Source organism: Castor canadensis, chromosome 7, assembly GCF_047511655.1.
Source record: "Castor canadensis chromosome 7, mCasCan1.hap1v2, whole genome shotgun sequence".
NCBI lineage: Eukaryota > Metazoa > Chordata > Mammalia > Rodentia > Castoridae > Castor > Castor canadensis.
The window spans coordinates 26,161,341-26,181,739 of record NC_133392.1 but is presented as its reverse complement, the minus strand read 5'-3'; the positions used below and the strand labels follow the sequence as shown (position 1 = coordinate 26,181,739).

The window sequence follows — 20,399 nt, the reverse complement described above, 5'->3', positions numbered from 1 at the left end:
AACGCCCGGAGGCTCCCTTACCTGATTTTCTCTTGGAACTGCCATAGTCCCTGAAAAAGAAGCAACAACAGATAGACATGGTTAGGGCCAGGCAGGAGTGCAGGAGTGCGGGGCTGCGGGGCTGCTGGGGCGCCCGCGGGCGGGCTGCAGTCGGGCCCGGTGCCTCTGCTCATGTGATGCCCACGGCCGTGAAGCCGCGCGCTCCGCAGCTGCACGCACTGCGCGCCGCGCTGCCCGCCCGCGGGCTCCGCCAGCCCGGCCTCCGCCAGCCCGGCCTCCACGCGGGCGTAATCTGCCCGCCCCGCCCCACCCCGCCCCGCCACCCAGCACCGCACCAGCCCCAGCTCCGCCTGCCAACAGGGGCTCACCTTCTCTAACCTCGAGCGCCTCGACACTTGGCAAACAGAGAAACTGAGGCCTGGGGTGGTCGCTAGACCCCAAGCCCTAACCCGCGCTGGAAGCCTGCTCCCCACCCCTGGAGCACTCCACCTCCCAACTCTTTGCATTGCTCGCCCAGCATTCGGTCTGTAAGTCACGACTGAAATGTCACCTAGTCAACGTGTTTTTCTCGACATACTCACACCCCGTAATTACAGAGTTGTGTGGTCTTTGATTAAAGTGTGCCCTATCCCTCGCAGACCTAAGGCTCCCCGAGGGCACGCTGTGGCGCCTTTCCTACCACACCGTCCCCTAGGGGATGTCCCCACAGCCAATGCTGAGCCTAGGGTCCTAAAGGCTAGGGCACATTGGGCGTAGGGGGCGGCGCAGAGCACTGGGTATGGGTGACTGGGAGGCCAGGAGTGCTAGGAATGGAGGTTGGCCGTCTCAAGGGAGCACTGAGTTCAAATCCCATCACACTGGCAATAACTGTTGGGGACCTAGGCACTTAGCCCCTCCCAGCTTCTACTGCCTGCCCTGCCCTCCAGGGAGGGATTAAGCCAGGTTCTGGATGTGGCTGCTCCCCAAATCCTGCCCTTCCTCCCGCCTCCTCCATTCCTCCAGCCCTCAGGGGACTGGGGAAGGTGAGCCAGCACCCTTCACCCATGCCCCTGAAATGCTGAAGTTGTCAGTGCTCAGGGAAGCTCTTGCAGCCAGCTTGGGATCTATGTAGAGACTGGAGAAAATGCCTTCCATGTTGCCTTGGTCCAAGTGAACTAGCCAGCTCCATCTGCCCACAGGAAAGGGAGGTTTTGCAGAGAAAAGACAGCAGGTGACTCAAAGGGAGGAAAGTGGTATTGACTTCATGGAGACTCCCTGAGATTCAGATTCTGGAGGTCTAGGGGTGGTCTCAGCCATGGGGAGGAGGGGGTGTTTGTTAAACAGCAAGGTAAAGGTGTGCCTGCACAGCCAGAGGTGAGGGCCCTCACCCATGCTCCTACATTGCCCAAACTTTGGGCTCAGAGTCCATAGAATTGGAATGTGGGGGAGGAGGCGCAAGGCCTAGGAAGCTGCATTTCTTCTTTGCTGGTGTTTTGAGACAGCCTCCCTCTGTGGCTTAGTACTCTCCATCATCCTGCCCAGTGCTGGGACTACAAGGGTTCAGCACCATGCGGGGTGGAAGAAGCTGCATTTACAACATCCCCTGCCCCCCATCCCATTTGAGAACCCGCTTGGTGTCTTCTTTTTTTCTTTTTTTCGTGGTACTGGGGTTTGAACTCTGGGCCTCACGCTTGCAAGGCAGACACTCTGCCACTTGAGGCACTCCGTTAGCCCTGAGAACCGCTTGGTATGCCATGTCTCCTTCAGCCCTCCAGCCACACTAAGAGGAAGGCCCCATCATCTCCATTTTACAGAGGAGGAAACAGGTTCAGCCGATTGCCGACTGCCCAGGTAACCGTGTGGGAAAGGGCTGTGGCTTATAAACACGCTGGCAGGAATAAAGCATGCAGGGCATGCAGAGTGGAGGAGAATCTGTTGTGACCCTTTGCCTCCGAGAGGAGTTAGGAAAGGGTTAGAGTTTCCCTTCCCCCGCCTGCTGGGCTTCCTGAGGCTGGACAGAGTCTGTGTCCCCCTGAACTTCAAGCGTGGGGAGGACTTCCAGTGAGGAGGCGATTACTATGTGGTGGTAGCTGCATCCTGCTAGAAGCTGCTCCACTCCCAAGAAGGGAATTCCTTTTTCAGGCTTTTTTGCTGAGTGAGGCTGGACTACCAGGGCAGGGCAGGGTGTGGATGGCAATGAGGTGCTCCTCTGGTCCCATTATGCTCCTGATGGACCCCCTGGGCCCACAGACCATCCCTGGGATGGCCAGGTGACAGTGGCCTCCTCACAGCAACTGCCACCTTCTCCTGCTGTTTGTACAGCTGTGGTTGCCCCGATTCTCCTGGAGCTGGTCAGCAGCCGCAGTGGGGAGGCAGGCAGGTTATTCCCATGTGACAGGGGAGCACACTCAGAAGTTGGACTCAGGAATGGGACAGGGACATAACTCACATGTCTTGAGTAGCTTCATGCCAGCCACCACACTGGTGATTCTCAGCCTGGTCACTCAATGGAATCATCTAGAAAGCTGGCTAGAAATTCAGATGTGAGGCCCACCCCAACTTTCTGCATTGCATCTGCAGTATGCTTCTCCAGGGAGGCTGAGGCTGCGTCAGTGTTGCATAAGCTCCACCAGCCCCAGCCACCCCTAAGAAACACTCTTGCTAAGTAAGAACAGTGTGTTTGCAGTTCTAAAGAAGCTTCCAGATGAATCTCCTGGCCTGCCTGTCCACAGCCCTCCCCACTCAGGACTTCCCTGCAGTTAAGTGTGTCCTCCTCATCCTTTTCTTATGTTTTTGAGACAGAGTTTCACTATGTAGCCCAGACTGACCTCAAACTCGTGATCCTCCTGCCTCAGTCTCCCAAGTGCTGATATTACAGGCATGCACCACTGTGCCCGTTTATTCTCTTCATCTTGCAGGTGCACAGGGCAAAACTTACACAAACTAGCTTGTTGTAAGTCACCCAGGGAGTGAGTGAGGCTGGGGTTGGGCAACCCCCTCCCCCAGCAGTGGGTGCAAGAGTAGAAAGCAGAGCCCTGGGGGGGCTCTTTCGGGTAAGGGATAGACACTGAGTCCTGGCACTAGGGGAGGGAGGACAGGCTGTGATAGGACGGTGGGTAGTATGCAGAGGAATCCCTCACACAGCACCTGGCCTCCAGCCCAAGCAGACGCTGCCCTAATAGGAAACATCTTAGAGATTTCCGGTTGGGCACCTTTTAGCACACCCATTTCATATTTTTAGCTGCTGAAATGAATATGCGGAGAAGCAGCTTGGGTATCCAGTGGCTGGGACTCCCCCATCCCCCACATGCCAGGTCTGCCCACTTCCCACGGGCCCTGTGACCAGTCCTGGCTCAGGCAGGACAGCAAGACCCTTTGGTGAGGTCCAATTCCCCAACAGAGTCAAGACCGCCTCCCCACTTCTCCTCCTTGCTCCAATTCTCACTCTGAGCTGGTGCTGACAGCCCCCACCCTGCCGGTGACTCCTCTCCCTGTGGGTCATAAGTCTAGCCTACTTCCGACTTGCTGCTGAATCACTGCGTCCCAGGGAGCCACAGGAAGGAGCAGGGGAGGGCAGGGCTAGCATCTCCCTCTAGTGATGCCAGAGGCTAATGGGATTGAAAAGGCCTTCAGGCTATGTCCTGACAGGCTCCCATCAGGCCATTCAGCTTTCTCTGCATCTGCTCTGTGATGACTAAGAACAGAGGCACAGCGACCATCAAAGCCAGAGAAACAGATCACAGGGCTCGAGCTGGACAATGGGGACCTGGCTGATTGGGGAAGCTGGGTGTGATCCCTCCAGCCCAGCACCCCATCAGTGTCTATCCAAGGACTCCTACTTCCCCAACACCCCCTCAAGTGCTGTCCCCCTACATTGGTCCCTCCATCTGGGGGGATACATTTGCCTCTGGGTGAGGACAGCCAGTGTTGGGCTCAAATCTCTGCTACTTGCTAGTTGTGTGGTGACCTCAGCTACCTCCTTCACCCAGGAACTTCTCCTTCTTACTAATGAGCACAGTCCTAGCACCAACTCTCAGGCTTTGGGGTGGGGATGAAGTATGCAGCGTGTAGAAAGGTACAGCATGGTCTGGACACCACCATCACAATTGTCTTTGGTGTCATTCTTCTTTCATACCTGCACCTGTCTGGCTCCCTCAGTTGCTACCCAGATGACAAAGGCCTCTTTAAACTTGGACACTGTAGGTCCCCCTGAAACTCAAGGAGGGGCTTCTTCCTAAGGCCCAATGTGAGCAGAGAGTACTGATGGAAAAGCGCCATCCCAGCCCCATTTCTGAGTTGGGGCTCTCCTAGACACTGAAACAACTTATGCTCTGGCCAGTGCAGAGCACCAGGAAGGCCTGCTTAGTTGTTGTTGAGACAGGGTATTGCTCACTACATTACCCAGGCTGTTCTCGAAATCCTGGGTTCAAGTAATCCTCCAACCACAGCAGCCCTAGTAGCTGGGGATGGAGCCCAGGACCTTGGGCACGGTAAGTATCTGCTTGGCCACTGAGTTGTATCCCTAGCCTAAGGCTATTTTTATACATTGAACAGGGCTCCTCTGGCAACAGTTATATCTTTAAGGTGACATTGACTCAAAGGAATTGGCATACTTATCTAGACTCATCCATTCGGTCACTTTTTTTTTTTTGAGACAGGGTCTATGTAATCCAGGCTGGCCTTGAACTTGAGATCCTCCCGCCTCAACCCTCTAGATGCTGGGACTGTGGGTGCTTACCACAATGCCCAGCTAGCTTTATTTTAGCAGAGTCTTACCATGTTGCCCGGGCTGGCCTGGACTCAAGCAATCCTCCTGCCATAACCTGCAGAGTAGCTGGGAGGCAGGCCTGGCTCTTAGCACACACGTAACCTCCTGGGAACAGGCCCTGAATTTTCATGTTAACACACACCCAGAATGGTGGCTTTTCTTTTTTTTTTTTTCCCCACCCCCTGCCATTTCTCTCAGTGAGACATGTGCTCCTTTTCTCCAACATTCAAGTGAAGCAGTTAGCGTTGGAGAAAGAAAATAGAGGCTATACAGAGGGGGTGGGAGAGGTATTTAACTCATTTAATTCTGGTGTTTTGGTCACCTGTTTTTATACCTGACTTCTTCCTTCTACCATCTTGGAAATTCCCAGCATTTGGCCTTTGGTGCTCTGAAATAAGTGAGCTAGTGTTAATCCATTTTATGGATAAGGAGACTGAGTCCTGAGGACTTAAGTGGCTTGCCCAGGCTCCTGAGGCTAGACTGACAGTCTCACCCAGAATGGAACCAAACCCAGGTCCACCGGGGAGAGGATTGCAAGGAGAAGGCACACCAGCAGCAGGCATGGGGCTGTCACTGGGGAAAGGAGGTGGTCGCCCTGTGGGTCAAGGTTCTTGGAGTAGAAGCCAAAGGAAGAGAGAGAACAGGAAAGGAAGCCAGCTGGCTGGTGGCTCTGGGGAAGGATGCCAAGTCTTGGCGGGTGGCATTCTGAGAAGTGAGCTGCACAGCCTCCTGCTGCCTCCCCATCCTTCCTCCTGTCAGTGAGAACCTTGGCATGGGAGGATGCACACAGATTTTCAGCCTGATGTTCTCGTCCTCCTGTCTGCTGGCTGACATTGGCTGCTTGGCCCAGGATGCCTGTCTGCAGGGCCTGCTGCCACTGGGAACTGCTTGAGAGGATGGCTGCATGCCAGATGGCTAACTTGGAGGTGACCTTGAGAGTCTTCCTAGGAAGACTACCTTGGCCAGGGGACAGGCGTGGAGCCCTGGAGGTAAATCACGATGACTTTGACTTTGTTATCAACCAATAAGCCCCATTTAAGCTGCTACCATAGGTGATATGGTTAAGGTCCATGCAGGTGGGCACAGGAGAAACATGCCATGCTCCTGGCCTGCAAACTTGTGGTGCAGTGGGTAACCAATGATTCATAGAGCAATGAGGAAGCTAACACTCAGAAACTATTTATGTTGAGAAATGATGGGGTGGTGACATTAAATACAAAGGAAAGAGAGGTTCTAGGGGCTGCAAAACACACTGGATGGCTTCCTGGAGGAGGGAGCCCTGAAGGACAAGAAGGGTCTTTGGATCCATGGAGAGGATAGGGAGGAGTAAAGTTTTAGAAGCAGGAACAAGCAGCTCTAAGCAGGTAGACAGGCAGGAAAGGGTCAGGCTGGGCTGGGCTGGGCTTTGACGTCCAGCTGTGAAATCCAGAAGGTTTGGAATCAGAGAGTGACGTGATCAAAGCCCGGCTAAAGTAACATGTTAAGTCAGACAGACAGCTGGGAGGTGGAAGTAGAAGAAAGGCTATCATGAGTCTGAATGTTGGCTGCCTGGGTTCTGGTCCCTACTGCCCCTCAGAGGCTGTGGCCCTGAGCAAGTGATTTTAAACTAGTGCTTTTCAAATGGCCAGCCCATGACCTGTCGTGAGCTCTGAAATCAGTTTTGTGAGTGCCAACAGCATTTCTAACAGAGTGGGACTGGTGGTGTGACTCAAACCCCAGTGCTGCATGCAGTACTGCCAAAAACAAACAAAAAGCAAAAAAACCCTAAATTTAAAACTAATGGTAGAATAGCCTAGAAATGGCCAGAGTTATGACTGGATAAGTTTGTTGCTTCACCTACCTTCTGTCTATCTGTATTGGGCTGTGATGTGAGATTTATTTCTTACTTAGCAGTAAAGTGTTAAAAACACTGGCAAATTCTCTGGGCCTCAGTTTCCCCATCCCTAAAAGGGCTAGTCTGCTGCATGGGGCCATCATGAGATTCTAATCTTGTAAAACCCACACAAGCAAGGATCTTGTTCTTCTAGAAGCCAAATGAGGAGGGTCTGAGCAAATGGGCGGCGGGTCAGCTGAGGTCTGGAGAGCACTGGCGTTTCCCACCCCATTTGGCCCTGAGCTGGGTTTCTGCTCTGGCTTTCAAGAGCCTTTGCACGGAATGGTCTCAAGAGGCAGTGACCGGGCAAGACAGACAGAGGGGCATGAATGCCGGTCTTTGCCCCCATGTGTGCCCTGATCTAAATTGTTGCACTGAAAGCTCTGTGTCCAACAAGAATCTGTCCTTTCTCTGCAGGGCCTGTGTTTTCCAGGGTTCTGAGAAAGGGCCCCATTGTGACCTTGGGGAGAGTCCAGAGGCCAGATTCCTGCCCTGGGTGAAAGAGCTGAATTCCTGGGGGAGGGAAGGGGTCTTGGGTCTCCTAGCCTGAGTCTCAGAGAGGTTGGAGCTGTGGTCATCATGGACCCCAGAAGGACCCTGGGGATTTTGCTTGTCTCCTGAACATCCCAGAGGATTTCTACTGCTGCTTCATCCACAGTGAAAGGACAAAGCACTGTCTGTCTGGTTGTCTCTTCTGACTTGTCCCACCACTCTAGGCAAAGGCCCTGAGTGTTTCTATCCCATAGGTCCAACATGCCAGAGCCTCAGAGTAGAGAGATAAGAGTGAATGTGGGTAGGTTTGAGTTCTGGTTCAGCCACCTGCCGCTCTGTGATATAGGCAAGTTACCTAACCTCTCTGCGCTGTCTGTTGTAAGGTGATTAAACAGTTCCTGATGTTCGCACATCAGCAGGATGATGTGCGAAGCTCACAGTACAGCACTGGGCATATGGAAAGCCCCCCTAGCCCAACAGCCTGGGTTCGCAGAGGGGCTAGATTTGAAGTATGGTTGGTGATGCTGAGTGGTCCACTCTCATGAGTATGGACTGCCTAAGACCCTGACTCCATTGCTCAGGATGCCAAATTTGAGCCATGAGAGCAAAGAGGCCTGGATTCCCAACCACGTGAATTCCAAGAAATCCCACCAAGATGGTGACTCTGATGAGCATGAGAGGAGAGGGAGGAAGGGGAAGGGACAGAAACACAAAGCTGATTTCCTAGAGAGGGAAAACTGTAGAAGGGACTGCCAGTTTGGCCCATTGCCATGGAGTGCTAAGAGTTACCCCTCAAGCTACCTGACTTTCTGTTTCCTACTTTGCTACCTTCCTTTTGGCCAGAGGGGCTCCTTGGAATTCTGGGGCTGCATACCAGACCTAGCAAAGGGTTGGTGACAAAATATGGTTCAACTACGAAGTCTCTAGGGAGAAGGGCAAGAAGGGTCTTCCATGTTTGGAGGTCTGCCCTGTTTCCTTCAAAGTTCATTTTTTTGTCTCTCCATCTACCCATCAATCATCTATCCATGTATCCATCGTCCATCACCCATCCGTCATTCATCCACCACTATCCACCCTTCGTCCATGTCTTCACTGAGGAATTGCTAGAGTTCCATTCTTGTGCTGGAAACAGGAGAGTGGCAGAAGATACACTGTCCTGCTTTAAAGGACAAACCATCTAATTGAAAACGTAAGAGAAACATTCAGGAAAAGACAACATTCAAGTGACTTTGTGATTGGTCAAAGAGTATATTGTGTAGGAATTCCCTGATGGCGGGATCAGAGTGTTCTGGGGTAATCGGGAAGAGGGAGACACTAGAGCTATGCCTGAAAGAGGAGGACTACTTAGAAAGTTAGAGCAGATGTGAGAAGGAGATTCCAGTGAAGGGCACACTGTGAGTGAAGGTGCAGAAGCAGGAATGGATGCGGGTTGGTGCGCATGTGCTGGGAGCAGAGGCCAGGAGGCCTCAGGGAGGTCGTATAGCTTGTAGAGCAGGCCATGCAGCCGGGTTGGACACAAGCAAAGGGTGCTGGCTCAGGCTGTAAGAAGGATCTTGCAAGCTGGGAGCCAGTGGCTCACGCCTGTAATACTAGCTAGTCAGGAGGCAGAGCTCAGGAAGATAGCGGTTGGAAGCCAGACATGGGCAAATACAAGGCCCTATCTTGAAAAAACCCAACACAAAAAAGGGATGGTGGAGTGGCTCAAGGGGTAGGCCCTGAGTTCAAACCCGCAAAAAAGAAGAAAGAAAAAAAAGAATGATGTTGCTGGGAGAAGCCACTGGTGATGTTTTTCACAGAAGATTTTCCCCTGGAAAGTGGCTGCACTTTCCTTGTTTAGGTGACAGGGTGGGGACTCATTCAGGGGAGACAGAGGGTGGCTTTGTTCTGAGTTGCCCCCGCCCCATCTGCAGAGGTGTGAAGGTCTGTATGGTTTGTGAGATAGACTTCAGGGCCCACTGCTGAGCACAGGCCTATGGTGGCTCCTTGGCTGTGGGCCCCTAACTGCCCTGCCCTGGCCTGATTTTGGCTGGGTCTGGAAGTGGGAGTTTGGGCCAAGGGCTCCTTGCTTCCCACAGAGCCTAGGAGCTATGCTTGTACTTGCCTTGGCCTCCATGGGAAAGGGTGCTGGGAGCAGGGCAGGCCCAAAGCTTCTGGCCACCCACACTGCCCTGGGAGGACCCTGGTTCCTGAAGCTCATGCAGTGAGAGCGTCCTGCACTTCCACACTGTCCTAGACTCCGTGTCACAAAGATGTGCCAGGCCCCACAATGCCCACTTTACACTGTCTCTGAGACAGGTGCTTTATAGCCCCATTTTACGTATGAAGCTCAGAGAGGCTAGGTAACTTGTGTGGGGTCACACAGCTAGTGCCAGGGAAGCAAAGCTATAAACTCAGGACCTTCTGTGCTTAGGACCATTACAGGCATCCTCCCGCCCTCTGTCTGGTTTGTCACATCTTCAAGGCCCAGCCTGAGGGGGTACCTCCTCCAGAAAGCCCTCTCAGGTTTTGGCCCCTAGTGACATTAAATGTCAGAATTCTGCCCCAACACTTAAAGCTACCCTAACTGGACTGTCCAAGAGAGTTCTCTGGGTTACAAAAATGGTCTCCACTGATGCTTCTCCAAAATTGTGGCCATTGGCTACAGTGGCCAGGGAGAACTCAAAATGTGGCTGATATGACCCAAAAGCTGAATTTGAGGGGCTGAGGGTGTAGCTCAGTGGTGGAGCACATGCATGCATAAAGCCATGGGCTCAATCCCAAACACCCAAAACAAACAGAACAAAAAAAGTCTGAATTTTAAATTTAATTTAACTAAGATTTAAATTTAAAGGGTCACCATGCCTAGTGACTACTTTATTGGACTGCACAGTCTAGATCTACAGCTAGCCTCTGGCTAGAACGTTTATTGGTCTTACAGGGGGAGTATGTGTGCCTGCGTGCTGCCTGGGTTCAAATGCCAGCTCTGCATTTAGGGTCACTGTCATTATTTTCAAAGAGGAAAGACCAATAGCGCCCCCTCACTAGGCTGAGGGGAAAAGCAAGTTAACACACATGCCTTTCAGGGAGCACAGTAGGGCTCAACAGTAAGCACAGATACAGACCCTCCTTCCTCCACCTTCATCTCCACCCTGGCCACAAGTTCTGCACAGGCCCAGCAGTTATCATTGGGCAGGAGTTCTCTGGTGAGCTAAGACTCACAGGTGAGCTGATAGTAACACCTGGGACAGATAGCCAGCATAGGCACTGAGGGAAGACTAGGAGGGTAGGCAGGGCTGCTGAAGGTGGAGGAGTTTTGGAAGGACAGGGACACTGGCCTGGCTAGCTAAAGTGGGCCAGTAGGCTCTGTAGGATGAAGGCACTTTGCACTGAGTGGCAAAGCTGGCAGTGGCAGAGCTGGGCCCCTAAGCCCCATCTGAGTGGCTATTCCTGTACATTTCCCAGGAATTCCCACTGCTATGAGGCCAGTGGACCTCCCAGGGGGCCTCACTGTTCCCAGATAACAGGAGTGCTGGTCAGGCATGTATGCCCTCACTACAGGCAGAGAGGCCAAGGGGTGGATTTAATGAGGCGCCTCCACAAAGGGACAGGCACTGCCACACTCCACACAGCAGGCATTCAAAATGCAGGACAAAGGGGCTGGCAGCCAAGGGACAGCCATGTGCCTCAGTGCTAGGGAACATGGGGCAGCTCCTGAGCTGGCAGCCTGGGGGCTCCTGGATGGCCTGACCACTGTGTCCCAGCATGCTGAGGGGCCTGAGAGACACCAAGCTCAGCCAGCCCGCTGTGGGGTCATGAGCATGCTGAAGGGGTGGTGTGGGCTCTCTGTGCCTCAGTTTCTCTAACTGTAAAAACTGGGGATTGTACCATGCCCACCAGCTCCAGACTGCACCCAGCCTGCATCCACTTGCCACAGGAGGAGCAAGGGGGAGCCTGGGCCACACCTTACCGCCCCACCCTCCTCCAGCTGCCCTCCTGCCTGCACCGATCTTCCCTCTGGGTCAGCTCAGCTACAGCTGTGGTGAACAACTGCTCACCAGGACGTCATTACAGACTCCAGGGCCTGGGCCACCACCTCCACCCTACACAAATAATGCCTTCCAAGCTTCTGCTGCCAAGGAGAAGCTCTGAGGCTCTGGACCCCAGTGGTGTGTGTGGGCGGATGGGCCAGGTTGACGTGGGAGTCACCACAAAGCACCCTCTCCACCCTAATCAGCCCCTCTTTCTCAAGGGAGGGGTGGGCAAATAAACCTGCTGTTAGTATCACTATTACTAATACCATCGTTGACCAGAGCTCTACATTTGTCAAACAGCTGCATTTGGCAGGTGCCAAACCACGCCTTTGACAAATATCAGCTCACCTTGTCCTCACAACACAACTGGGTGGTAGATTCCCTTATTCTTATTTACAGAAATCCACTGGAGGCTGCTCCCCGGGCAGCCTGCCCTGTACTTTTGGCCCTATGTGCTCAGGAACTGTCTATGGGACAGTGGCCAGTCCAGCCTTCCTGGGAAGAGAGATATGGGCCTGACCTCCTCCAGGCAGCCTTTCCTGATGACTTCAGCCAGTGCATTCACAGTCCCAACTCTTTACTCCCTGAGTCCTGGGAGTGGAGGTGGGTTGGGGGGTGATCTTCCCTGCAACACTAATTAGCTGATCCACTCAGTAACATCACTCTTTCAGTCCACAAGTATACTCCCTGCTATTGGGGTGCTGAGAGCTTGAGGAGGGCCAGGCACCCCCAATCAACAAGTGATGAAGCGAGGGGCAGACATTGTGAGAAAATGATTGAGATGAAGAGGGGAAGGTCTCTGAGGAGTTGAAGGATAAAGCAAAGCCTGAGGTGCACACTGAAGTGGTAGAGTGGGCTGGGCTGAGGCCCTGAGGCAGGAGCTGGGGAGGTGGGCAGCTGGGACCCAGGCCTCTCAGCCACAGGCCACCAGAAGCTCTTGAAAGTTACCCTCAGCACAGTGGAAAGCCATCAGTGTGTAACTCTCTCAGGCTTTTTGGAAGCTTCCTCGGGTTGCTGTGTGGAGGTGGGCTGCAAGGGACAGCAAGGATGCACGAATACCCTGCGTCCTTTCCCTGGGGTGAGCCAGCCTGCAGTCCCATGCTGACCCTGGCAGGGTTAAGTCACTGCTCACAGATCCCCTGGGTGCCTTCCCTTCTGCCTTACTCACTCCCTTACTGGGGCCTACTGCTATCATCTCCTAAATGAACTGACTGAGCTCTAATTCTCATCCTCAGATGGACTTCTGGAGGATTCCAAATCAAGACACCTACTTCTCCTGGAATTCTTTTGTGTCTCACCTGCCCAGTAAGATCCTCATAGCTGGCAGGCCCTGGTGGGACCAATATGGAGGTAACTGATGTTCCTTCCTCAGGCACCCAAGGCAACTGCCTGCAGTGGCACAGTTCTCTGTGCCCCCTGACCAGGTGAGACAGGGCCAAGAGTGACCTCTTTGACTTGGGGTAGCACCGCAAACCCAAGTGCCTCCCTGCCATTAACCTACAAATATCTGGCTTGCAGGCCCAGTGTTGTCCAATCAGAGCCTGCCTCTGCTGCATGGAACCAGACCTGATCGTGGCTGAGATTCTGCATACCAGCCGGACAGAACAGCGACCCTCCTCCCTGTCCATTGTCTAGGCTCCACTCAGGCCTCCAGCACTGGGGGCACCCCAAACCTGGGGGATGCTTGAGAAATTGGCTAGGAAATTCTGAGAGCCAGAAGGAGCACTGGACTTTGAGCCAAAAAACCTAAGGCTAACCCAGTGTCTGACCTCAGTCAAATCTGTTCCCTGTCTGGACAGCACAACCTGCATAGGCCAGGCAGATGTCTGGGAGCTTTGGGTTCTGAAGGCAGAGCCTGGGGACAAGCCCTGCTCTGCCTGTCATGGGGACACAAACAGGATGGCAAGAGAGGCAGCTTCTAGGACTCCAGTAGCTCTAAGCCCATGTAGGTGCCAGCTGGGTGGTGAGTGTTTTGTGGCGCTTGTTCTGTGGCTTGGCCCCTGTGCAAAGGCAATGGTAATAGCAGGTCCCACTCATTACGACTGTGTTGACCACATGACACCGACACCAGGTATCACCTTATGGCAAGGACTTGCTGAGCTTTATGGAGTGGCAGGATGGTGGTACACTAGGCTTCATGGCAGATTGTCCTGGGGGTCAATCTTTGCCACTTATTGGCTTTGCAAGTCATGCATCAGTGGCTCACGCCTGTAATCCTAGCTATTCAGGAGGCAGAGATCAGGACGATCATGGTTTGAATCCAGCCCCAGATGAAGAGATAGGGCGAAACCCTATCTCAAAAAAACCCATCACAAAAAAGGACTGGTGGAGGGGCTCAAGTGGTAAGCATGCCTGCCTAGCAACGATGAGGCTCTGAGGTCAAACCCCAGTGAAGCCAAAAAAAAAAAAAAAAAAAATCCCTAACCACCATGTCAGGTTCTGGTCAAAGCTGCTATCTGCGGGAGCTTTGGTCTACGTGTTGCATAAACTCACCTTCTAGACTCACAGTTCCCTGGATGACAAATGGGCCATGTGCTAGACAGCAGGAGAGGGATTATGGTTGGTGGAAGGGGGACCAGCTTTTGGGGGTACTTCCAGAACCAGCCCTCCTGTGTCTGACCTGTAAGAGAAGCCTGTACCTGCTGGGCAGCACCCTCCTCAGAGGTCTGGTCTGGAGCAGGAAGCCCCGCCAAGGAGCATCTGAGGCCAGAGGTAAGGTCTCAACAGGCTGCCCTGGGGGTTTGCTGAACCTTGCACCTCCTCAGGGATGTGGCTGGCCAGAAGCCTGGATTCCCATAAGAGACCCCACGTGTAGAAAGTGCTCTCAATTGAACCTTCAGCACTTACCCCATAACCACAGCAACCAGGGGATCCAATTGCTTTGCCCTTTGCCAGGTGAAAGGTCCCATCTTGAGATTTAGGACTAGTCACCCTGGCATGGCTTAAGGGCTTCTTCTACAGCCACCCTGTGTGGTTGATAGGGGCGCAGACTTAGCTTTGGAAAGGTGAGGGTTTGACTGCTCTTCTAACTCTAGCTGAGAAGTAACTCAACTCGTCTGAGATTGATATTCCTCCTCTGCAAAAAGGGCCATGAGCCTCACAGGGGGGCAATGGTGGGTAAATGAGATAACCTATGCTCCAGGGCACAGGACAGCACCATCCAAACCTCTAGGTTCCAGCCAAGAGGCTGGTGACTGTAATATCCAATGTTACCACCAGATGGAGCCAGATACACACTGATCCTGAGAACTGAGGCAGCCCCAAGTGACCGAAAATTACAGTGGTGTCTAAATTCCAATCAACCTCAAGACCCAACTTGTATGACCTGTGAAGGAGAAGGGTCACATGATCTCCATAATGTTTGTCCCCTGCTTTCCAACTGTTTATGAATGTTTCCTGTTCCTGTAGTTATCAGCCCCACTCTAGACTTTGACTGTTGTATAATTGGACCATTACAACTAAGACCATACTGTCTGTCAGAGACATGGGGGAACCCAGAGCCCTCAGATTCTGCCCCTTTACCTGATGCTGAAGTACCTAAATGGCTCATTACTGCCTCAGGCCCATCTCTCAAAACGCCCCCTTATTCTCCTGGGAGATAGTTTTTTTTTTTTTTTTTTTTTTTGCAGTACCAGGTTTTGAACTCATGCCCTGAACCTTGAGCCACTCCACCATACCATCCCTTTTCTTTTGTGATGGTTTTTTTGAGATAGGGTCTTGTGAACTATTGCCCAGGCTAGCTTCAAACTTCAATCCTCCTAATCTCTGCCTCCTAAATAGCTAGGATTATAGGCTTGAGCCACAGCACCCGGCTGAGACAGCATTTTTTTCAATCCTAGAAACTCCTGCAGTTTGAGGGACTCCCTGCAGCCTGGATGCTGTCCTCTGTCAACCACTCTGAGTAGCTGGCTCTTGCTCAGTCTCAATTCTGAATGTGCCTTCCTTAGAGAAGCCCCCTGACCACCTGGCTGCCTTGTTGTGGCAGATACCTAGCACCTATGCAATCACTTCTTCCACTTCTGCCCTGCCAACTGGGTCGGCGGCTGTTACAAGTCCTGTTCTACAGGTGAGGAAATGGAGGGCCTTGGGGGTTGAAACAATGCCCAGGCCCCATGGTGGTTGGAGTCAGTGATGCCTTGCTGCCCCCACATGGGCAAGTCCAGCTCCTGGCCCCACCTCCAACCATGACTCCCATGGTGTGGACTGAGTTGTGTCCAGGACTGTGGCCTGTGCCTCACACGGATGCTCAGTAAATGATTGAGTGACCTAAGGTCTCCTGCCTGGTGCCAGCAGAGAAGTGGCTCTAGGAGGCCCAGGACTCAGTTCTAAGTTCAGTTCTGCCTCAGACAATCCCCTAAAGGGCAGTCATGACACAACTGGAGGGACTAAGGTCTACTTGTAACATATCAACAGCAAAGCCATCCTTGGGTTCAGCAGGGGCTCACTTGTTCAGCTGGAGGACTGGAAGGCACCTGGGCCTCAGAGTGAGGGAGTGGGCACTTAGGGGCCTTGCACACCTGCACACCAAGCCCACCCTCCTCGGGCTTGAAGTCTCAAAGGAATGCAGAAAACACAAGTCTGAGAAAATAATGGGAGATCCTGTACCAGGATCCCCTTCCAAGCTACATCCCTTGTGCTCCTGCTTGGGAGATCTGCAAACCCTAAAGACAGTAACCCTCCCTCTGGGGATGTGGTCCTCACAGGCCTTCGCTCTAGGAGCTAAAAAAGTGGTTTGGAATCCATTTCCTTCCAGCTAACCAGGCTGCCATAGCTGACACCACTTTTAAGTGGGTTGGACATACTTCCTTTGGGCACCTTCCTGCCACCTGGCCACCCAGGTTGAAGGGGGCCATGGCAGCAGTAAGCAGGGTGTACTTAGGTAAAGTTCTGGGCCCTTCCTTCCCAGCCACCCTTGGACTCGCAGCCCCTGTATCCAGCTGGCTCTTTCACCCATCAGCATAAAGAAGCTTTTTGTACAGTGGCCAGTAGAGTTGTGTGAGTGTAGGGAAGAAGCTGGAAAGACAGTGTAGCCCATGTCCCTGGCCAGATGCATGGTCGGAGGGGTACAGAGTGCTGTCCCATTAAGGGTCTGGCCAGGAGTCAGCCAAGCATGGGGTGGGCTGCCTGTCAGCCCCAACTCCCAGTGTATTGGTCACTTGAGAGGGACAGGTAGATTCCCAATGACCAGTGGGTGCTGGTAGGGCAGGATACAGGGCACCTTACCCGACAGCCAGCATTAGCTCTGGGGAGGATCCTGGAGCTGAGGATCAGTGAGCCTCATCCCAGCTTCCATCTTTGGCTCAACTCACTTCTGTCCTCCCAGCCCTCCCTGAGTGGTGACGCTAGACCAGGCCTGAGCCGACTGAGGGGCTCACAACTGACTGCATGTGGTTCTATTGACCCTGTGTATACTTGGGGAAATTGGGATTTAAAGAAGAGAATTCATTCAAGGTGTTCTGACTATTGTCTCCACAGTTGATTTAACTCAATTCAAGATTTCTTTCTTAGTTGGGTGTGGTGGTGCATGACTATAATCTGGGCACCCAGGAATTGAGGCAGGAGGATCAAAAGGTCAAGGCCAGCATAGGCAACATAGTGAGACCCTCATTCAAAACAAACAAACAAACAAAAAATATTTTTTTTCTCTTTTTCTCCCCCCACCCCCGCAGTTTGGGGGTTGAACTCAGGGCCCTCGCTCTTGCAATGCAGATGCTCTACCTCTTGAGCTATTCTGCCAGCCTGCTTCGTTTTTTTTTTTGACTGGGTCTCACTTTGTTGTCCAGGCTGTCTTTGAACTTGCAAAACTACTGCTTCAGCTTCTGGAGTACTGGGATTCAATTAAAGACTCCAGTCTAATGGTAGCCATGAGCCTTGAATTCATTGGCCCATGCAGTCCCCAGCACACAGTAGGTGCTCCATAATTACCTGTGAGTGAAGGAAATTGGGTAAGAGGTGCAAAATGGCTTTTGCTGAAAGGCACTTCTTATTCCTTACTTGGGCCCAGGAGTTAACTAAACACAGGAGAAAAGCTTGGCATCTCTGTCTCCATTTTGTACCTGTTGTCCTTTGCTCTGAGCCATTCTCTCCTGCAGCCACTTTGGAATCAGGAAGGACAGGAATGATCGCTAACATGTTTATGACAAGGGAATGAAACTTCCCCTAAGGAGCAGCGGAAACTTGCAGGACAGACCACCCCTCCAAATGAGGACAATTACCTATAATGATGAGGCTGCATCCTAGAGCAGGAGTAATTATCTCATTGGAACCAGATTGCTCCCTTCAAGTGATGACCGTGATAACTTCTCTGGAACCCTTCTCTAGAACTCTCAGACTGAGATAATGGTCAACCATACCATACCTGGACCAGGGCTGTTTAACTAGGCATATCTTTTGTCCCCTGCCCCCAGTTGTCTATTTAAATCTATACTTCATGTCTGTACCTGAGATGGTTGAAGACGGGCTGAGTGCTTACTCTGCCTCTTCCCGTGACATGAGTCATGTAATAAACCTCCTTTCTCTGCCTTCACCATGCCTCTTTGTCATTTAGGGGCAAGTAGCCAGACCTGGCATGTGGAATCCCAGGAGTTTGGGCCTTGAGTCCAAAATTTCAGTTTCAGCTGCAGTAGGCTCTCCAGGGGCTCTGACCATGACCTTCCGTTTGCCTCCCAGGAGGAGGGGAGGGATTGACTGTGGTTCAGCAGCTGCTCTGTGCTCACATACTAGTCCATGTCACTCTCACCGGTCCAAGTTATGACACTGGGTGACTTACAGGGAAGAGAGAGCCATGACATCCACCCAAGGTCACGCTGCTGGCCACAGGGAAGCCTGGACTCTAACCAAGGATGTCAGCATTCAGACACAAGACAAGCAACCTGCCTTCCGAGCAGACCTAGAATTCCACTGGGCTGGCGGATATGGGTGTATGAGGAGCTTCTGGAGCAGCAGCCCAAACCCTCAGTATAACCCAGCTGTGCTGTCACAACTGCCTTAACCCACCTTCCTGCTGGGCCAGAAGCAGACCTGGCAGTCTTTTCTTTCTTCCTTACCCTCTTTCCCCTGGGGAAAGGCAGCAACAGCCCTATCCAATTCCTGGTCCTGGACGAACCACCATCTCCAAAATGGAAATGGAAGAAAGGTGGTGATGCTTGCAGGGCAGCAAGATTTCTTGAATCTGACTCCATCTCTACCCTGGCCCCAAACAGCTCCCGCTGTCTGCCCTGGATGGCTTTCCCTAGAAACCCCACTGGACCGCCTCCTACCACAGCCTGTTCTTCTGCCTGCCCTGTACCCTAAAGACAGGGGTGCGGCAGGATGCTGGGAGAGACCGCTGCTCTGAGTTGCAGGAGGTGGGACAGGGGCTTTCCTAGGACTGCTTAGGCTCCCTTGGCTGGGGGGAAGCTGGCGCTCTGGGTAGGCTGAGGCAGGGATGGCTCTAATTTAGCCAGAACCCAGTGCCTCTTCTTCCAGGTCCCTCTGAACACTGGGGCATTGTTCCAGGCCCCAACAGAGGGTGGCTCTGTGGTCCTAGGACTGAGAACAAAAGCCAGTTTAGCAGGGCTCTGCTCCTCCCATGCAATTTCAACAGAAGTGAGCCGAGGGGACAGACTTGGGCCCAGAGCCAAGGGGGGTCAGCTGGGAGCAGGAGGAGGCACATTAAGTGCCACTGGGGCTGTACTTAAGAGGTAGTCACTGGTCGAAGGCAGCAGGACTGTCCCACCAAGAAGCGAGACACTGAGTGGTAAGCGGGAGGCCTGGCAGTTCAGCCTCAGTTTTCCTGTCTATGATGTGGGAACCCCAAATTCATGTGTACACCCTGCCCATGCTTGGGCTGAGAGCAGAGGCCCAAGAGGAGGCTGGAACCCCAGCTCTGTAGGTGCAAGTGGCAGGCCTGCCCCTTCTAACGGGTAAGTAGAAGAGCATGGGGTTTTAAGTAGGAAGGCCAGGACCAGCCTCTTACTGACAAGCTTTTTGAGAAAAGACTAGAAGGCGGTATGGAAAGCAAGGAAGTTAACCTACAAGACTGCCAAGGTTTAGGGTTCAAGACAAGTTCAGCTCTGCTCTACACATCTCAGCAATACATGTGGACCAGTGTTTGTAGTCAGAGAGAGAGGGGAGGGCAGGGCCAGAGTCACCTTCCTGGGGTGGCCACATAAGGATGCAAAACCACCATAGCCATTTTGTGCGAGCCCATTAAAAATATCTACAAAGAGCATCCTTTCTGTGCTGGGTCGATGGTCTGGAGGACCAATCACTGGCTGCCAATGGCTTTGAAGGAATCAAAGCTGCTCCCAAGTCTAGGGTATTCAGACCTTGTCTCCCCAGTAAGATGGAAAAGGAAGACAGACCTGTCCTGGCCCCATGAATTCTCAAGAGCCCCTGCTACAGCACACTTGAAAGAGGCCGGGGTTATCTGCAAAATTCCAATTAAATCCACAGGCTTTGATAATTTGATAAGCCACTCCACGGTCGCCCCAGAGTCAAAATACGCTGTTACTTGATCTGTGTTTATGCTTCAGGATGGAGGGAGGGGTGTGCACAGTGGCCCGGGAAGGTGCAAGCAGCCCCCAGAGGGAGGGGCAGGTACTTGGCTGATCTATGTCAGGCTGTCAGCGGAGGGTCACGCACAGGGCCCGGGCTCTTTCACGGCAGGCATTCTGCTGTGGAGCATAGGTCTGTCTCGGTGGATCCCAGAGGCAGTACGCAGACAGGGCCGGGTCGGGAGAAGGAGCCCTCTGAACTCTCTGTGCACAATGCACCCCACATCCTGGACCTCAGGTTTGTCTAGGGGCTGGAGCCAGAGGGATTCTTGTTCTCAGGCCCATCTCTTGCCAGAGCAGTGGTGGACTGGCCCAGATAACTGATACCACTCCAAGAAAGAGGCAGATAACCCCCTTGGCCATGGTGACTTGAGATCAGGCTGTGCTGTGCAGGGAGAAGCATGTTCTGAGCTACAATTCCTTCTATGTGCCAGTAGTGCCGGCTCTGCTTTCTCAGCAAACCTTCCCTCCTTGCTTGCCCATGCATCCAGCATTATCTAGAGTTAGGTTTGGGAAAACAGAGGCACAGAGGTTGAACAAATGGTCAAAGATCATGGAGCCTTAAATGACAGGGCCTGACCCCAGCACGTGGCCCTGAAGAGCCATTCGTCACTGCCTGCATCCCATACAGCTGAGGGGCTGTGGTGTGGTTTCCCACACTCCTTGAGGGCTTGAGGGCTTTTGCCCTCAAGGAGAGGGCAAAAGGCTAGCCTGTTGGTGTTAGTGTGGAGGTCCACATG

The 20,399-nt window shown here is 52.8% G+C and overlaps 1 protein-coding gene across 7 annotated transcripts in view; it reads right to left on the bottom strand.

Moving 5' to 3' along the window:
- The window catches only part of Sh3pxd2a (SH3 and PX domains 2A), a 213,285-nt gene that overhangs the window by 83,574 nt on the left and 109,312 nt on the right, over nt 1–20,399 (bottom strand). For 6 of the 7 annotated variants that reach the window (XM_074078377.1, XM_074078375.1, XM_074078376.1 and 3 more), the window contains one exon: nt 22–50. In XM_074078377.1, the coding sequence (XP_073934478.1) occupies nt 22–50 (29 nt within the window). Of the gene's footprint in view, nt 1–21; nt 192–20,399 lie in introns of those variants that run through there. The other variant, XM_074078381.1, reaches the window with a different exon arrangement.